The 20,476-nt window shown below is 43.8% G+C and overlaps 1 protein-coding gene across 1 annotated transcript in view; it reads right to left on the reverse strand.

Moving 5' to 3' along the window:
- Positions 1-13,788: 13,788 nt before the first annotated feature.
- CHD6 (chromodomain helicase DNA binding protein 6) overlaps positions 13,789-20,476 on the reverse strand; it is a 169,067-nt gene continuing 162,379 nt past the window's right edge. Inside the window, exons 35-37 of the mRNA XM_040330292.1 lie at positions 19,391-19,567; positions 16,646-16,765; positions 13,789-15,223 (exon numbers count right to left, since the gene is read on the reverse strand). Of these exons, the coding sequence (XP_040186226.1) occupies positions 14,339-15,223; positions 16,646-16,765; positions 19,391-19,567 (1,182 nt within the window). The 3' untranslated portion in view covers positions 13,789-14,338. The remainder of the gene's footprint in view (positions 15,224-16,645; positions 16,766-19,390; positions 19,568-20,476) is intronic.

Below are 20,476 nucleotides of genomic sequence, written 5' to 3' on the forward strand. Positions count from 1 at the left end.
ACTCGGCCCCACTCCCTGCATCATTGGATTTGATTGACAGCAGCGGGAGCCAATGGCTGCGCTGCTATCAATCTAACCTGGGACTCCGTGGAGAGGACGACGACGGGGACATGCCGAGGAGATGGGGGGCCGGTGACTGCCTGGTGTTTTTTTCATCTTAATGCATTAAGGTGAAAAAACACGAACCTTTACCACCCCTTTAAGTTTGTATGCAATGCCAACTGCTTTTGGAACACGTTCCACCTGTTAGTAGGCCGTTGTCCGATCCTCCTACCCCCCCCCCAGGAGAAGTTCCCCTTACTAGCTGTCACTTTTTGGAATCTGCACGCCCGTGCGTGGCTCCGCCCACACAGCCGCACATTCATTCACACAGCTGTGTGTGTGAATTGACTACAACCCCCGACATCCTTGGCAGCTGTCGGCTTGTAGTTCTCAATGAACTACCATGGCGCTGTGGAGCACTGTGGTAGTTCATTGATTCTTCCTGTCAGTGTATCTGAGTTTAGGGTATTTGAGTGACACAAATTGCTGGCCATACACTATACGAAAAATAGTTTTCCAATAACGAACACTCGACGCAAGAACAAACAATTTTGCTATTGTACAATGACTGAATTTTGATCGATAAATCGTTCAATGAACATAAATGAATCAGTTTTGTGTTCGTTTTGTGACATATGCCTAGTGTACACTGTTTGGGGGCGAGAAACGTTAACCTTTCAATCTATTGTTCATTCGGCAGAATTTTGCAACCGGTTAAAAACGATTTCAATTTGTGGCCATTAACAGATTTAAGAACGATTTTTCGGCTCGTGTATGGCCAGCATATGGCCATACATAGGTCGAATCCCATAAGAATTCACACCATTAGTGTGGCGCAGCAATGGATGATTTCCCTGCGGCCATCGAACTTAAGTGATCGGGCATGTTGGAAATTTTTTGAAAAACAAACTATTTTCTAATCAATGGTGGGAGAATTGCGCGAGAAATATAAATCAAAAAAGAAATGCGCAGGAGCACAAGAAAAGGAAATTCCCGAAAATAAGATTTCAGCCAATTAAAATTCTCAGCAACATTGAGGTGAAACAGAAGGCTTGGTTGGTCGAATTTCGAAATCAATCAATGGAGACGCCATTGGATCACAAAACACACAAAATTTCTGAATTTCAAAAAGAAAATGAGTTCGGAATTTGACCCATGTATGGCCTGCATAACGCTGGCCATAGACAAATCGAGATTCAGACTGTTTTTATTATAGTGCAAGCTTACCCATCATTAGATGTGGTCGCTGCATCAGTTTTCTTTTTTGCCTTTTTTCACCTGGTGATGTGACCAGTAACACAACTTCTGTATTAGACACAACTCTGGAGGAATGAACACAGGAGGTACAGCAGCATTGTCAGTCTGGGCTATGACTAAGCACTACGGTAGTTTCAGTGCGAAACGCGTCAGGCAGATTTTATTTTGCTGTAACTTGTAGTGCGGTCCTTTTAATAAAAGGCTACAATTTGTGCGGCTGTCCAGAGACAATCTTTGTTCCTGCATTGTCAGTCTGGGAGGAGGGGAGTGTTAAAGGCATTGTAAAGTCAGAAGTTTTTTAATTTTATTTAATGCATTCTATGCATTAAGAAAAAAAATCCTTCTGTGTGCAGCAGCCCCCCTAACCTGAGGCCCCTTTCTGTCCAGCGATGTCCACGAATGTCTCAGCCGTTGGAGATTCTCCTTCCCGATTGGCTGCGACACAGCAGGGGTGCCAGTGGCTCCTGCTGCTGTCAAAGTCAGCTAGCCAATAAGGGGAGACAGGGGGTGGGGCCAGGGCTCCACGTCCGAATGGACACACAGAGCTGTGACTTGGCTCGGTGCCCCCATAGCAAGCTGCTTGCTATGGGGGCACTGAACAAGAGGGAGGGGCCAGGAGCAGAAAAGAGGCACCCCGAGAAGAGGAGGATCCGGGCTGTTCTGTGCAAAGCTACTACACAGAGCAGCTATGTATAACATGTTTGTTTTTTTTTTTTTAGGGAAAAAAACAAGCCTTTACAAAACACGTTAAACATATTATCAGATTTAGATACACTGACAAACTGAAGCCAAACACCATCTCACACGTTAGAGTCAGTTACAGCACACCGTTTTTTTTCCCTCTTTTGGGATAAAAGATCTACATGAATAAAAGCTGATCATTTTAATCACTCCTGCCAGCGTTGGGTGGTTCGTCTCATCTATGTAGACCAATACATTTTGCTGGAGAGCTTGAACTTGTGAAAAACAACAGACGCACTGGCCGGATCACCGGATGAAAATAGAAGAAAGCCCCAAAAAAATAAACAAGTGCAGCCATTGCGTCTAAGAATTGGTAAGCTGAAGTATAAAAAAATGTTTGCTTTCGATTTAATACTGCGTTAGGCCTGGTTCACACCTATGTGTTTTATGTTGCTTTTTTTTTTTTTTAAAGAAAAGCACTGCTACAGTTCATTTCACATGGTTTCCTATGGGGAGCGTTCACATTACGCTTTTTTCAGCCGCTGCGTTTTTGCAAAGGGTCAGGGACTTTTTTTAAAAACGCAAAACTTTTTTTTTGGTTCAATAGACTTCAATGGAGAAGCTGCAGAAAAGCATGTAGTGTGTTTTTGCTACAATTTGTGTTTTTTAATCTGCCCAACAAATTGGCCACAAAAAAAGCTTAAAAAAAAAAATGCAAAGAGCAAATCGCGGCAAAAAACGCACAGCAAAAACCACCGCAGAAATGATCAAAAGCAAAGTGCATAGGTGTGAACCGAGCCTTAAAGAGGAACTGCAGTCTGCTCACAGAATTTGTAATAAAAACATATTTGCCATTTTGAAGCTTCCCTCCAACCACTTTGCATTTTATTCTACATATACTGCGATTCTGTACTTGCCAAATATGTGCAGAAATCTCCCTCCACGGAGTCTGGCTGCAACCATTTTAACTGTGGGCAACTAAAGCTGCTGCCTGTTCACTTCCTGGATTTACACAGAGGCACACCTCCATCTCTGCAGCTCTCTCTGGTCCTCTTATGACTCATCCCCCTCCCTTCCTGGCAAACTCTCATGAGAGTGAGAGAGTCGTGTGTGATGTCATAAGCCTAGGCCAGTGATGGCGAACCTTGGCACCCCATAGGTTTTAGAACTATGTTTCCCATGATGCTCATCTACACTGCAGAGTGCATGCGCATCATGGGAAATGTAGTTCTAAAACATCTGGGCTCCTAAGGTTCACTATCACTGGTCTAGACCAGGGGTCTCCAAACTTTCTAAACAAAGGGCCAGTTTACTGTCCTTCAGATTTTAGGGGGGCCGGAACTGTGGCCAGTGAGAATAGTTTTTTTTTCTAGCATTGACAAAAAAAAAAAAAAGAAGAATAAAACAGCGTGGGGTCCCCTCCACAATCCATACAAGACCCTTATCCAAGCATGCAGTCTGGCAGGAAAGGGGAGGTGATGAGTGAGTGCCCCCCCTCCTGAACCATACCAGGCCACATGCCCTCAACATGGGTGGGTGCTTTGGGGCAGGGGGGGCTCTGTGCTTCCCACCCCAAAGCACCTTGTCTCCATGTTGATGGGGGTCAAGGGCCTCTTTCCAAAAACCCTGGGATGTGATTGTGGGGGTCTGCAAGTAAGGGGAGCTTATCGGAATTTGGAATCCTCCCTTTAACAAGGGGCCCCTAGATCCCGCTCCCCCCTCCATGAATCACATATTTGATATCAGGGGGAGGAATAGTACCCCATTGTTGGTGTCATGGACAGGAATCATGCCCTATTATTGGTGTCAGTGGGAGGAAAAGTGTCTTGTATCAGTGGGATGAATAGTAGTCCAAGGGCCTGATGAAAGAAAGCAAAGGGCCACATCTGGCCCCCGGGCTGCAGTTTGGAGACCACTGGTCTAGACTAATGACCAGACAAGAAACAGGAAGTGGGCTGTGGCAGAAAAAAAATAATGTTTTACTAGCCAAAGTTTAAAACAACAAGGGCAGAAGATTTAATAGATGGAAAGCTGAAAAGTTCCGCTTTAAAGCGGGGGTTCACCCCAAAAAAATTTTTAACATTAGGTTGAGGCCAATTGTGGGAAGGACAATCGGGTGTTTTTTTTTTTAAACCAATGCCGTTTTAGAGATAGATGTTCTCCGCGGCTTCCGGTTATGGTCTTCGGGACTGGGCGTTCCTATTTGATTGACAGCCTTCCCACCGTACCATACAGCGCGTCACGAGTTGCCGAAAGTAGCCGAACGTCAGTGCGGCTCTATACGGCTTCTGCGCACCGACGTACGGCTACTTTCGGCAACTCGTGACGCGCTGTATGCAACGGTCGGAAGGCTGTCAATCAAATAGGAACGCCCAGTCCCGCAGACCATACCGGAAGCGGCGGAGAACATCGATCTCTAAAACGGTAAGTACTGCTTCGATTTAAAAAAAAAAACACCAGATTGTGCTTCCCACAATTAGCCTCAATCCAATGTTAAAAATGTGTTTTTCGGGTGAACCCCCGCTTTAAATAGCAAGGTGCATAAAGCAGCTGGAGATTTATTTTGACCAATCCAGTGCAAGATTCACACCCACGATAGCTAAAACCCTTGGAGACAAGTGCAGAGAAAACCCAAACAGCAACTATGGGCAAAAAGAAACGATAACAACATCTCCAAAACAGAAAGTTTACAAAGCAAAAGGGAGACAAAGACACAAAAACAGCAAAAAGTTACACAACTGCAACAGCATAAAAAAATAGAAGACAGCACGTCTGCCGCTCTGTCATTAAACTACTAAGGACAAAATCATTCTATATACTTTTTTTTTCTCTTTAGAAAAAATGAATATATGCTTTTTTCAGTCATTATTTAATATATATTTATATATTTGCATCTATTCTACCAGACTAGTAACCATAATAAAAAATAGGGGATACTTCTAAAAAAAAACACTTGATTCTGCAGTGATATAGCTTCAGAACAAGGAGGCGGCACAACAAACAGGTTCAAAATCAGCGTAGAAAATGAAAAGTGGAACTAAACCCAACGGATTTAACAGTCACATTTGAAGGCATGCCTCTTTTAAGGCTCGGTTCACATATATGCGAATCAAATGCGTTTTTTAAACCGCGTCCGATTTGCAGAACATGTGAATCGGGTCAGTTATCAATGGAGCCGGTTTACACATGTCTAGGGCAGCCGTGGTCCGTTTCTAAAAAGGGTCCTGGGTGATTTTGGGTCTTGTTTAGGTGCAAATTCAAGTAAAAATTTACACCTTAACTAGTAACCAACCCGCAACGGACTCCGGACTGTAAACCGCAGCCGGACATGTGGGATCCTAGCCTTATAGCTTTCACAGTAGCCAGTATGCTTATGTCAGCTCTCAGCAGAACTTGCAAGTCTTCAAATGGCAGCCGGACATGTGGGATCCTAGCCTAAGACCCCTTTCACACTGGGGCGTTTTTCAGGCGCTGTAGCGTTAAAAAAGGTGCCTGTAAAGAAGCTGCATCTGCAATACTAATGTAAAAGCCAGAGTGCTTTCACACTGAGGCGCTGCGCTGGCAGGGCATCAAAAAAGTCCTGCAAGCAGCTTCTTTGCAGCGCTTGAGGAGCGTTAAATACACCGCTCCTAAAGCCCCCTTCCCATTAAGGGAGCTTTTTTTTTTAACGCCAAAGCGCCTGAAAAACGCCCCAGTGTGAAAGGAGTCTTAGACCTCTTTCACATTGAGGCATAGAGCCGCGGTGACGGTATAGCCGCGCTATTTGTAGCGGGGCGATACCGTCGTATTTACCGTGATATTCGGGCGCTAGCGGTGAGGTTTTAACCCCCGCTAGCGGCCGAAAAAGGGTTAATACTGCCCGCGTTGCGGGCGGCATTACCGCGCTTTCCCATTGATTTCAATGGGAAGGCGCGGTATAGGAGCGGTGAACACACTACTCCTATACCGCGTAAAGATGCGGCTAGCAGGACTTTTGGAGCGCTCCTGCTAGCGCACCGCTTCAGTGTGAAAGCCTTCGGGCTTTCACATTGAACACTACAGGGCAGGTTTTTTCATGCGGTATAGCAGCGCTATTTTTAGCGCTGTACCGCATGAAAAACGCCTCAATGTGAAAGGGGCCTTAGTGCCGCTTTACCAGCGTTTTTTGGGCGCTGGCAGTGTAAAAGGGCTCTGAAAGCACTCAGGCTTTCACATCGGGATTGCAGATGAGGCTTCTTTCAGGCGCTTTACAGGCTTTTTTTTTTTTTTTTATCACAACAAAGCCCCAGAAAAACGCCTGAACAATGCCCCAGTGTGAAAGGGGTCTTCTAGCTTTCAGTTGCCAGTGTACCTATGTCAGCTCTCAGCAGAACTTACAAGTCCTCAAATGGCTGGTGTCATAGCTGGTCACATGTGCAGCACCAGGTCAACTGAAGAGCTACATAGAAGCAGAGATGACATCTTCAGATGTAACAGATGGGAGGATTTAGTTCCGCTTTAAGCCCAATAATTTTCTTGTCTTCTGGATTAGCCACTTCCAAAGTTTTCTTTGGGCTCATGGTTGCCCTTAACTGCTTATGATGACCCAGAAAAAATATGCATACAAGGAAGTCGGCCTTTTCCTCCAACTTTCCAAATCCACATATTTGTTCTGGGTCATTGACTCGCAGTAATAAAAGTATTGAAATGAGGAGACACAATAACAGCCAGGCAACTAGCATTTTCAAAAGGTAATGTAACCGGAGCTCCTGTACTTCTCTCCTTTAAGGGCTTCTGAACTTGGTGCTTCTGGGTCACAGCATGTGAAAGCACCTATCAGGAGAAATCTGAGCAGACCTCAAGCATAAACATGTCCGAAGAAGGAGCCGTTCCCGCTGTACACAACAATAATTTACCACTTCACTTTCCCACAATGCACCACAAACAAAATGTAAAACATTGGGAGTGATTTTACACGCAAAAGGATTTGTATTTCTGTCCATTAAGTTTTGCGATTTAAAAAAAAAAATGTTGGCCAGACAGCATAGACAGGTTGGCGACCTGAATTTTCTCTACTGCGCTTAATACAACATTTGGTTATTTCTCTGCCCCCAATCTGTGAATGGGCAGTGAAGCCGCAGTAGTAGTTTACCCTGTGCTCTTTCCTCCTGCCAGCATGTTCCTTGTCAGCCCAAACCAACATGGCTCCCAGTGCTGCCACTCCCTCTCCTAGTGCTGCTATGCAGCGGATTACAGCAGGCCGATACCATTCAGGTACATTGGTTGCATTTAAAACAAGATTTGATTATTTTATTGAACACATAACTGTGTTAATTGAGTGTTTTCCTTAATATGTGCTTGGGCTAGAGCAGTGGTCTCCAAACTGTGGCCCGGGGGCGGGATGCGGCCCTTTGCTCGCATTTATGCGGCCCTTGAGGTACCTTTCCTCTTACTGATAAAGAGACACCATTTCTATCACTGACACCAACCATGGGGCATTAATTCTTGGTGGTGACAACAACGGGGCACTATTTCTCCTATTGACACCAACAATGGGGCACTATTCCTGCCACTGATACCAATGATGGGGCACTTTCTCCTACTGACACCAACAATGAGGCATTATTTCTCCCATTGACACCAATTATAGGGCACTATTCATCTCACTAATATGAATGATAAGAGACTATTCCTCCCACTGATACCAACGATGAGACAATATTCCTCCCACTGATACCAATGATGGGACACTATTCCTCCCACTGATACCAATGATGGGACACTATTTCTCCCACTGATGCCAATGATGGGACACTATTCCTCCCACTGATACCAATGATGGGACACTATTCCTCCCAATGATGACACTATTCCTTCCACTGATACCAATGATGGGACAATATTCCTTCCACTGATACCAATGATGGGACACTATTCCTCCCACTGATGGCAATGATGAGACAATATTCCTCCCACTGATGGCAATGATGGGACACTATTCCTCCCACTGATGCCAATGATGGGACACTATTTCTCCCACTGATGCCAATGATGGGACACTATTCCTCCCACTGATACCAATGATGGGACACTATTCCTTCCACTGATACCAATGATGGGACACTATTCCTCCCACTGATGCCAATGATGGGACACTATTCCTCCCACTGATGCCAATGATGGGACACTATTCTTCCCACTGATACCAACGATTAGACACTATTCCTCCCACTGATATCAATGGTTGGGCACATTCCTCCCACTGACATTGATGGTGCGCTATTCCTTCCCCTTATACTAAAGATGCATTGTTTACTCCCACTGATGACAGGACAATTTCTACTCCAAATTGCCGCAGTCCGGCCCCCCCTAAAGTCTGATGGACAGTAAACTGGCCCCTTGTTTAGAAAGTTTGGAGACCACTGGGCTAGAGCTTCAACAGACTGACCACCAAGTTAAGTCTACATGTATATGAATGATTCACAGCAGCATATCCCCATATTCACTTCCCGTGGTCAACAGAAACTGTAGGCAATAGGTTTCCTTCATTAGTTTTTGCAAAAGCTGGTTGAATGAAAAAATGTTTTATTCTCTAGCTTCTCATATGCTGTGTTGCATTCCACATCAACATATACAAGATGTTTGAGTACAGGCTCCAAGCCCAAGCAGACAGGGGGTTACGAGCCTGAGAGGTCACTTCTTCGCTATATTTGCCCTAGCTCCTGCCTTATCACACTTAAAGGATAAGTTCACTAAACGAAAAAACGCCTGTAAAACATTGAACTAATTAATGATCAGCAGATCCTTGGTGTCATGATGCAGGTCTCCTGCAGAGCTCTCGGTGTATCTGTGTGCCCATACATCCTGTACAGCAGTGGTTCTCAACCTGGGGGTCGAATGATGATTTGCCAGGGGTCACCGAATCCTGGGCTGTTCCTGAAGCCTGCACCGCTCTCTCAGCAATTTTGCGGTCGCCCACCAGGGCTGTCCCTGGAACCTGCGGCCGCCCACTCGGCCTCTTCACAGCCGCCCATCCTGTTCACGGCATGGCTGGGGGACAGAGACTAGAGATCAGCTCACTGGTGAGGAATGTGAAGTGGGAGGGGCTGGAGGAGACCCCATCTCCTAATTTTCAGCATAGGTGTCACTGCTATGAGACACCACAAAGTCAGAGGCACAGTGAAGCCAGAGACGCAGTGAGTAACACTACCTATGATTATAGTTGCAATTAAAAGTCCCCACTACAGTTCTCAGATCAGCAGATGACCCTGATCAAGAGCACCTAAGTTGGCTGATTAGAACTCCCCCCAGCATTGCCACTCATCCCAACTCCCCGCCAGTATTGCAACGCATCCCAGCCCCCCCCCCCCCCCCCAAGAAGTAGAAGCGGGAATAAAAATAGAGAATACAAGAATACATGGAAGGGAGAGGAAAAGAGGGGGATGAACAAAAAAAAAGGAAGAGAAAGAATAAGAACAAGAAAGACGGCTAGAGAGGGGGGTGGGGGATTTAATAAATTAGGATAGAGAGAGATAAAAGGGAAAGAAAGGAGAACAAAGAGAGAGTGGTAAATCCTTAAATGTACCATAGGGGGTTTTAATACTGTACAAGTGGAAGGGACTCGGCGCGCTGAATGTCCGTGGGTTAGGGGTGCAAATTACCGTATTTATCGGCGTATACCGCGCACATTTTTGCCCTGAAAATCAGGGCAAAATCGAGGGTGCGCGATATACGTCAATGCCCGCTTCCCGCGCTTTGTTCGAACCACTGCGCCGACATATACCGAGCGCAGTACACTCGGGTATAGTCGGGCAGGCTCGGCTCCTCTCGCGGTCACGTCCTGTACGTCCTTTACGTGAGAGGAGCCGAGCCCGCCCAACTATACCCGAGTGTACTCCGCTCGGTATATGTCGGCGCAGTGGTTTGAACACAGCGCAGGAAGCGGGGATCGAGCGGGGAGGACACCACCATGGCCGCAGAAGGATGCCGGACCGGACGAGGCCGCCGATGGATGACGGGCAAGACACCGATGAGGGACATCCGAACTAAGTATTTTTTTTTTTTGCAGGAATCTTCCTTCAAGTTCGGGGGTGCGCGCTATACCCCGATAAATACGGTACTTGTCTTGCCTTGGGTGCTGACAACTCACGTTACGAAAATAATTTTTCTGTTAGGGTTCCCCACAACTTGGAAATGTTATCAAGGGGTCACAGCACTAGGAAGGTTGAGAACCACTGCTGTACAGGCAAGCAGACACACTCGCAGGAAGAATCAATGAAGAATCAAGTTCATTGAGAATTGCAAGCCGACATCCGCAAAGGATGTCAGGACCTGAAGTTCATTCATACACAGACCTCTGTGTATGAATGACGCAGCCATGTGTGCGGAGCCTTACACGGTTGCGCAGTTTTAAAAAATAAAATAAATTGACGGCTAGTATGGGGAACTTTTCCCTGTACTGATGTCACAGGGAGTGCAGGGATCGGGCAGCGGCTGCAGCATTGGGAATAGGTTACATATGTTTCACCCTAAAAACGTGTGGAACATGCAACATGTTCCCAAAGGTGAACTTATATTTAATGCACAGCTAGGAAGTGGATTTGCATCTTGAGTCTACAGTGTCCCCAGCATACCAGGTCATCTATATATCCAGCAGGAATTTTGTTCCACCAGAATAGCTGGCATCTGGAGCATGCATACTGGGCCCAGAAGCACTAAAGACAGAACACCCCTTTGTCAAATGTTAAAAAGTATTTAATTTATAATCCCGCCACTGCATCACTGAATAACTTTTTTGTTTGTTAAAATAAAGCAGCAGCCTTTCTTAAATCTTGCACAAATGTGGCCATCCTACAACAAAATCACGTATGCTACTCTACAGTGTCTTTCTACCTTTAAAATGTATATATAAAATTATACCTAATAAATTTATCAAAAAGGCCAGGCCTTTGATAGCTTTAAAAAAATAAAATAAGGTGACATTTTAAATCAAGTGCACCTTTCCTTAAATTTAAGGAGAACAGGTAGTTGGAAGGGAGGGTAAATGGGACAGGTAAAAAGTGCCTCATGTGTGTAAGGGTGCTTAATATTAAGGCTTTTTAAAATTGCTCTGACATGAATCAGAAAAGGTTAATGCTACAGATATTGCTGAGCTAAAATCACCATTCTACCCAATTATTTATTGTAATCATTTCTATTAAAATAGGAAAATCACTGTTGAGATTGGGGTTTCTGTTCAATGCGTACTAAAGATGTTTTATGTAGGTTGTTGGTGTTCTCCATATAAACAATGCTTAAGCCGGCCATAGATGGTTCAAATCTCGCCCGGTTCAGCAGGAACCAGCCAAGGTTTCGAACTGTTTATGGCCAGGCTTAATGTACCAAGTTGATCGATCAACTTGGGTACAACAAAGCCTGCCTGATTTTACTTGCATCTATAGCGGCTGCTATAGCCACTAGCAATAATCACTGTCTTCTCTCCTGTCGCCGGGCGAAAACAATATCTCGGCAGGAGGGATTCCCCCGTCAGCGCTGTCAAAGTTGATGGGGGAATCATGCAAATTTCTTTCCTGCAACCAAATTTGCACCGTCTTTGGCCTTCCTAAGACCCCTTTCACACTGGGGCGTTTTTCAGGCGCTTTAGCGTTAAATAAAGCGCCTGAAAGAAGTTGCATCTGCAATCCCAATGTGAAAGCCAGAGTGCTTTCACACTGAGGCGCTGCACTCAGTCCTGCAAGCAGCTTCTTTGCAGCGCTTTAGGAGCGTTGAATACACCGCTCCTAAAGCTCCCTTCCCACTGTGGGAGCTTTTTAACGCCAAAGCGCCTGAAAAACGCCCCAGTGTGAAAGGGGTCTTAGCGGCGCTTTACCAGCATTTTTCGAGCGCTGGCAGTGTGAAAGGGCTCTATAAGCACTCAGGCTTTCACATTGGGATTGCAGATGAGACTTCTTTCAGGCACTTTACAGGCTTATTTTTAACGTCAAAGCGCCTGAAAAACGCCCCAGTGTGAAAGGGGTCCAAGTCCAAAACAAATTGTAGAGCAAGTTAGGTAAAGAGGCCGTAAAGAGGGTAAAAACTGCACCCAAAATAACATTTTCAATAAGAACAATGTGCAGTAATCAGTCTCCTTATCCAATTAGCTGCTGTGAATATGCTTTGTGTGGCCAAAGAAGCTGCTCTTGAAGCCAAGACAGTCTTGTGCCAATCTCTTTCCCTTGCTGCTCTGCCCTGTCGTGCTAGACATAAGCCCTACCGGCAAAGTTCCAATTCACTCTTTTACAGCAAATGCTTAGGAGAAAAGTACACGATTGTAGATCTAGTAGCCCAATTGCCTCCACTTAAATTGTTCAGTTTAAAGGGGAGGTTCACCCTAAAAACGACTTTCTAGTATTACAATGGCCCCCCACATTACAATACAATTATGCCCATTATGTTTTTTTGTATGCTGTACATACCTTAGGAACAGCTAATTCACCCGTGGCTTCCAGGTTGCGAGTCCCGCGGGAGTGGGCGTTCCTAACATGCTGGTGATTGACGTGATGACAAAAAACGAGCTCCCCCCGTCGCGTAAGCTGCGTCACGATTGGCGAAAGGAGCCGAACGGCGAGTCGGCGCTATACTGCGCCTGCGCACCGCCGTTCGGCTCCTTTCGGCAATCGTGACGCAGCTTAAGCGACGGGGGGGGGGAGCTCGTTTTTGGTCATCACGTCAATCAACAGCATGTTAGGAACGTCCACTCCCGCGGGACTCGCAACCCGGAAGCCACGGGTGAATTAGCTGTTCCTAAGGTATGTACAGCATAAAAAAAAACATAATTGGCATAATTGTATTGCAATGTGGGGGGCCAATGTAATACTAGAAAGTCGTTTTTAGGGTGAACCTCCCCTTTAAGAAACCCTTTAACGCAAGTTTAGAAGCTTATGTTGATGCAAATAAAAATTGGGACCCGATGTTCATGCTCCATTTTGCAGAGTATGTCATTTGTTGGATGATAGGGTTTAACCAGAGCAGAACCAAAAATATCCTTGCTTAAACAAGCTGCTCTCCACCATTCGTCTTAGGGCTTGTGGACACAAGTCTGTTAGCTTTTCATCCCATACAAGTCAATGGAAATGCAAAAGTAGTTTGAAGCAACTTAGGAGGTGATTAACTGCAAGTCAGCAAAAAGGTTAAAAGCAAACCTTATGAAGACGTTCAGAGAGACCCAAAACTGATCCCAAATACAATCTGAATGCACCTCAAAGTGTGCTGCACTTGCCTGTCTACACAAGCTCTAAAGCGGCTTACAGACTGGAAATTATCTTTGCCCAGTTGACAAATTTTTTCATGAACCAGACAACAATCTTCTGTTTATGGCAGCAGCAGACAGCCCAAGCAACCATTCTTTGGGGGAGAATTGTGGCGCAATTTAAAACCAAGCACATCTGAAATGATAGTTGTCCAGGTAAGCCAGCACTGGGGAGACTCCCCCAACCTCCACAACTCCATTCACACGATCAACACTTGGGCAAGCTACAAGTACGTGTTCATGTGACGGACATAGAGAAAAAGCCAACGGACATTTCTCTATGCAGTTAGTTTCCAGCTGCCCTCTATAGCAAACATCTGCACCATTGTGCCTAAGTGTTAAGGTATGGCCAACCTGCAGCAGTCTATGCCATTCTTCCACAGTGAACAGTGTGCCTACAAATCTTGGAAATTAAATGTGGTTAAGGGGTAAATGGAAATCAAAGAAATGTAAATGGCCTCTAAGCTACTATATAATTTTTTTGGCTGAAATGTCCTTAACCCAGTTGTGGGTATCGCTTCCCTTCTTAAGCTGAAGGAACAAACACTACCGATCCCTCAACAAAAAGGATAAACCTTTTATTTTTTGCTCAACTTTTTGTAACCTTTTGTCAGCAGATGAGGATTGTGAAAAGGTGTCGACCACAGAACCCACTTCAAGAGTTTAGTAATCTAATATAATGCATTTCTCCTTTCGGTTTTAAGCTGATTGCAGACAGCACCAATCCTATTGCTTTAGCAAAACGCCTGTCTTTGGATGAAGGGCTTGCTGCTTTAAGGCATTGTGCTACACTGTGCCTTGAAACCAAGAGTCTGGTGCGGAAAAGATTAAAATGAATAAAAAACAAACAAAACAAAAAAAAGTGGAATGAGGGGGGAAAAAAAAAAACCTCAAAAAAGGATTCGGCTTTCCCACGACACCCGCGTGCTGTGGTTTTTGTCTACCTTCAATTAGAGAGCTGTTACAGGCATACCAGGGGAGAAAAAAAAAATGTGGAGCTGTTTAGGTAGAGTTGACTGATGGACACGCCAGAAAGCTAGAAATAGTCATGAGAGAATGAACTCACAAGTCACAATTTTCTGGGGAAAGGGGAGATTTGAGAGGACCAAATTTCTAAATGGTATTGTCCGGAGTCTCTCTTAAACCAGAATCGTCCTCTTCTCTCTCAGATGCTGGGGTCTCGCTTATATCTACAAAGTTCTGACCACTGGGAGAGGGCTGCTCCTGGTCTGTGGCTTCAGTTAAGGACACCGATTCAGGTTCAGAAGTCGGGGGGTCTCCCTTAACCTTCTTCTTCCTCCTCCGTTGTGTGTCGTGGACACCTGCCTCTGATGTGCGGTTAGACTGAACCCCTGGTATTGCCATGCCGATGCCCGGCGACAGAAACATGGAAGGGTAAAGCAGACTTGGGGACATGCCAGGGATAAGGAATGGGTTAAAAGCTACAGGGCTACTGGTAGTCACTGTGGGTTCTGTCTGCTCTTTAAAAGCAGCACCTGACGTTTTCTCCACAGGCGCGGCATCGTTTGGACTCTCCTGGGATGTGTCCTTGTCCTCGGCAGGATTCTCTGTCGAGGTGACGCCACCTTTTATTGTGCTTCCTAAAGACGTTGGCACAGAAGAAGAGATGGGAGAGTTGATAATTCCACCAACGCCAAACATTTGATGCATGCCAGTCATACCTGGGAGCATCATGGGCAACATACTCAACGTGTTCTTTACATCCTCATTGGCAGATACAGCTGTGAATCCTGTAGGAAAGCCTAAGAGTCCTGTTAAAGGAATACCCTGCATATTCCTCATGTTCTGCAATCCCACTATATCCATTCCAGCTATTAGGCCGTTCATGAAAAGAGGATTCAAGCCTGATGAAGAAGAATCGGATCCGGGGGGTTTTAGTAGATCTGTTCGAGGCCTCCTTCCTCTTCTCCTGGGGCCAGGGTCATGAAGTAGGGGTTCAGACAATACTCTACCAAACTTTGCCTCCGGGAGAAATCCCTGAATTCAGAAACAAGACAAAAAAAGAAAAAACATTTTTTTGTGTTAAATAAAACATTTTTTTGATTGATGCACAGTAAATAATGTCAAATATTAAAACCAAGACCTTTTTTTTTTTTTATTTCATTTTGTTACAGAGTCCCTGTTTATGAGGCTTCCTTTCACTGACAACCACTAGCCCACCCCATCATCCCTGCATTTCTCATATGACTGTCCCCGGTATAAAAACTCTAGGAAAACTACGATTTTTTTTTTAGCTAGAGATAGGCTTTAGAAATGAACGGCAGGTTTCCAGCGTGTAGAATTCCTGGCCCCCGCTGCGAGCAGTGGTTCCTCCCACCGACCTCTGTCATAACTGTGTCCCCTAGCAATGTATTGGTTGACAGGAGGAACCACTGAGTGCAGGGGGGCACCAGACATTTCATATTCTTGGAAGTCTTTTTCTTAGGAGACTTCAGCAGAGAATTCTCTTTACTACTGCATCAGCCATCAACACAAGTCAGTGGAGTGTCTGACCAGTTTTCAGTACCTGCTTTTACTGCCTGGCTAGAGTTGACCTCCAATGAAAATTTTCTAGTTGCCTGCTTGCCCTGGCTGGTAACACTTTTACTTCAGGTCAGTAAACGTGAAGCCGAAAGATCAGCATGACAACCAGGCAACTGGCATTTGCAACTAAGCAGTAGAGCTGCACGATTCTGGCCAAAATGATAATCACGATTGTTTTGCTTAGAATAAAGATCATGATTCTTGCAGCGTAAAATCTTTCACATTATACAAACAAAATTGGGCTAACTTTACTGGTTAGTTTTTTTTTTTTTAATTCATTAAAGTAATTTTTTCCCCAAAAATTGCATTTGAAAGACCGCTGCGCAAATACAGTGCGACATAAAATATTGCAACAACCACCATTTTATTTTCTAGGGTCTGTACTAAAATTATATATATATATATAATGTTTGGGGGTTCTAAGTAATTTTGTAGCAAAAAAAATAAAAAAATATTTTAACTCGAAAACAACTGTCCGAAAAAGGTTTGGTGTTTAAGTGGTTAAACGTTCCTAATTTACATACAGAAGTCTATTCCTTTGATGTAAAAGTCAAATTGATACAATGTTTAGACTTAACATTTCACTGATAGAATGTTTTAAAACTTGGCAGACTGCCCAGACTTTGACTTTTGATGGCTGAGAGCAGAGAGAAAATTCTCTGCATACCAAAGATCGGGAAATCCTTTGTCAAGATTGCAACAGGGAAAAAATTGCGATAACGATTCTTGACGATTAATCGTGCAGCTCTACTAAGCAGCTAGCATTTTTACAAAGTTCACAAATGGCAGCCTAACTACTTTTTGTTATGACAGGTTTGCTTTAAAAATAAAAAGGTAGTGCATATACATACAAAATAGATTCAATCGAAACCCTACCCGTCGTCCTGCATCTTTATTTACAGCCGAGGTCCTCTCTTCACCAGCTAGCATGCTGAAATCCAGTTTCACCGGTTCCTTGTACCGCTGACGCCTTGGCTTAGGTTTATCTGATAAACTCTGGAAAATGTTGCAGAAAATTAATTAACATAAATTAAAGTGTTAAGGTATTTCTGCTTATTGGGGAGAGTGTCCAGCTATCTAAATAAAGACATGAGTGGAAAACCTTTACAATGGTCAGAATGTCATGTCCCCCATATACAAACGCTGAATAAAGTAAAAATAAACCTCTAATCTCTATCACAGCAATGGAGAAGGGGATCAATATAATGCCTTACAAAAACAAACATGAATGGTAATGTAAAACTAAAATTGTATTAGTACAAAATTAAAAATTTAATAACATTAAAAACATCTTATATCTTTCCTAATGTTTTTTATGTCTTTATACAGTAGCATAGTACGTCTATATAGGAGAAACTTGGTGGATCAATGTGTTTCGCACATAATTTTGCTTCATCAGGATCCACTTGCCATTATGTCAGAAAGAGGTGATGTACAGTACAATATTTTCTATATAACAGAGCACAGATCCATCAAATATATTTATATACCCAAAAACATTTACATATATCAATAACTCTATAATGTAATATCACAGAAGGGACTATATGCAGAGGCGTGGGGGAAAAAAAACAAACAAAATTAAACTGCCCTAAATAGTTTATGTTTTTCCCCCCATTCCTTTCCATACAATCCCTTCTGTGATATTATATTTTTAGAGTTTACTGATTTTTGATACAAGTAAACGTTTTTGGGTATATACGGATATATACCCAAGATATGATATACGATGGATCTGTCATCCGTTTATTAAAAAAAATATTTTCTTCCAGATCCTGTATATCATAAATTTTTGACATTATAGCAAGTGGATCCTGATGAAACAATTTTATTTTTATTTTTTATAATTGACAATTTTATTTTGTCAAGTTTTAAAATTTTCCCAATACAAAAAAGTAAAATAACACTGGAAATCATGCAAGATTCCAATAGCAATCCGACAGAGTGCGCAAATAAATTCACTGAAGTACCGAATTACGCTTCTAAATCTGCAGCCAAGTTCAGCTACCATATATTGCATATACTACAGGAGGATCACGCAAAATAGTTGCGTAAAAACATTGTGGTAAGTACGTGGAAGGGGCATTTTCAGTAACTTCAAACCCAAGTAGGTAAAGCATATGTCTACTGGTTTAATTTGGGGGAAAAAATAAATAAATAAATCGGTGAGAGAAAAAAAAAAAAAAAAGAGGAAACAAATGAAAGAAAGATAGAGAGGCTGTAAAGGCAAAGATCGTCACCCCTGGGCTTAGAGAGAGTCAAGATCTCAAAACGGGAAAGGGTCTTTAGAGCCTCGTGGAGTTTTTTTTCTAAAATGCCAAGTTTCCCAAACCACTCCGTGACTATCTACTTCATCAGCCAGGCTTGCCGATTCCATGATCTCCACATCTTTGATCCTAGCATAGAGCTCTGTTGGTGTCAGCGGTTTTCATCTCTTCCATTGGAGAGCTATCAAACATCTGGCCACCATTCATACAGTATATGACAAGCCAGTTTCTTAGCTAAGCCAGTAAGCTTGGGGGGGGTTACAGATGACGGCAAAGATGGGCATTGCTAATAGATATAGATAGATCCAAGGCCGATAAATATATGGCGTCTAGGTGTCATGCACTAAAAAAAATAGCACTTTGTAGGTATTTTACTTGTAGAGCGTACAAATAGAACCTTTGGCTCCCCGGGACCATATGGTTTCCGACTAAGCAATCTTATGTAAGAAACACGTTGCTCCACCAAGTTTCTCCTGTATAGACGCTACTGTATGAAAAAATATAAAAAACATTCAGAAAGATATGAAATGTTTTTAATGTTCTTACACTTTTAACTGTACGAATACAATTTTATGTTTACATTATCATTAATTCAGGTTTGTTTTTGTATAGCATATTATTAGGGTTATTCCGATACCGATACTAGTATCCGCATCGATACCAAGCATTTCCCCGAGTACTTGTACTTGGGGAAAATGCTCAGATACTTTACCGATACCTGACTTTCCCTGTATCCTCCTCCAGTTCCCCCATCCGTTCTGCTCTCTCCCTCCATGCTCCTGTGTCCCCCCCTCCATGCCGCTGCCTTTCTGCTCTCCCCCTCCGTGCCACTGCTGTCCTCCATTCTGCTCTCCCCCTCCGTGCCGCTGCTGTCCTCCATTCTGCTCTCCCCCTCCGTGCCGCTGCTGTCCTCCATTCTGCTCTCCCCCTCCATGCTCCGTGTCCCCCCCCCCCGTCCCGCTGCCGTTCTGCTCTCCCCCTCCGTGCCGCTGCTGTCCTCTGTTCTGCTCTCCCCTCTCCGTGCTCTGTATCCCCCTCCATATCCTCCCCCGCCCCCTCTGTCAGGATGGAGGGCAGGAGACCGGAGGCAGTTTAGCCACCATTGACTTCAATGGACAAATTTGACGGAGTGCTGCCAGTCAAACTCTGCACGCTGAGTTAAATTTGACACAGCATGTGTAAAGTCCCATTCGTTTGCCATGTCTGCTTGTATGTGGACAATCAGAAGGGGTGTAAACGAATAAACCGCCTGTTTTTACCCCCCCGGCCTTCAGTGTGAAAAGGGCTCTTGAAGTTCTACTCAAATTTCAGATGATTCAAGAAGCAACACAGTGGAAAGAATTAATGAACTTACACCTCCATAGGTTGGTATGTCTATTGTGCAGTCTGACTGCTGGCGCAGCCATTCCAGGAGGCTCTTGTTGGGCATCACTTTCTCGGAGTGCATTTTAGAAGCTGTAGTGACAGACTGTATGGGAGATGGGCCTTCTGTGTGCGTAGAGCCCAGCTGGCTGGAATCTTCCCGCATTCCCTGTGGGGTAGCAAACCAGGTTTAAGAACAGAAACATTACAATTGACACAGCATGTAGAACACTGACATGCTATAATGGAACTGGTTCAGGTAACCACACTGCCAGATTTATGCATAAAAGTAACTTCAATAACATGTTAAAGGAAAGTGCATAGTTTTTTTTTTTTTTGTTTTTTTTTTAAGTATTTCTCCTTCAAATTTTTTTTGTTGTGGTGAGGTCCAATTTTTTTATATGTACCCGCATCCTGGGTGTACATGAAAGAGGTCCTTTAAAATTGTTACAGTGATTGCATACATAAAAGGGAGGGGGGAAAAAACCCACAGATAAAACATTATTTAAATAAAACTGACAAACACCATTAAAATTTCCATTGAACTATTACATCCTTTTGACCGCTGTCATGGTCAGACAACAGATGTCCAGTATTCTTTATGATTCACACCCAAAGTTTCTCAAAGTCTAGGAACCCTGGATAAGCCACTGCTTCCCATCCTTACCTCCGACCAGTTATGGTCATTTATAGGTGTTGTCCGTGCCGGTCCTGAAGCTGTCATACCTTTTTTCCTCTTGCTCCTCTCTTGTTTTGTGCTCTCTTCCTCTTTGTTCTTTAACCAGATGAGACTTGTCATTGGGGATTGTTACCCCTTAGGGGACAGCTTGGAAAAAAAATGGCAATGTTTGCTTTGACTTTCCTACTGGCCCTCTTTGGGTTTGGCTAGTCCTTTGCCGATTTAATATTATACATTGCCTATTTGTACTTGTTCTTCAATGTGACTGTTTAGCTCCGCCCCTGCATGGGCAAATTTCGAGCTTGTTTTGTTTATTCTGAAAACTCAATATATTAAAAACAGAAATATTACATCCTTTTAAAGATAATTATTTATTCGATGTAGATCTGATTATCTGAC

Source organism: Rana temporaria, chromosome 12 (assembly GCF_905171775.1).
Source record: "Rana temporaria chromosome 12, aRanTem1.1, whole genome shotgun sequence".
Taxonomy (NCBI): Eukaryota; Metazoa; Chordata; class Amphibia; order Anura; family Ranidae; genus Rana; species Rana temporaria.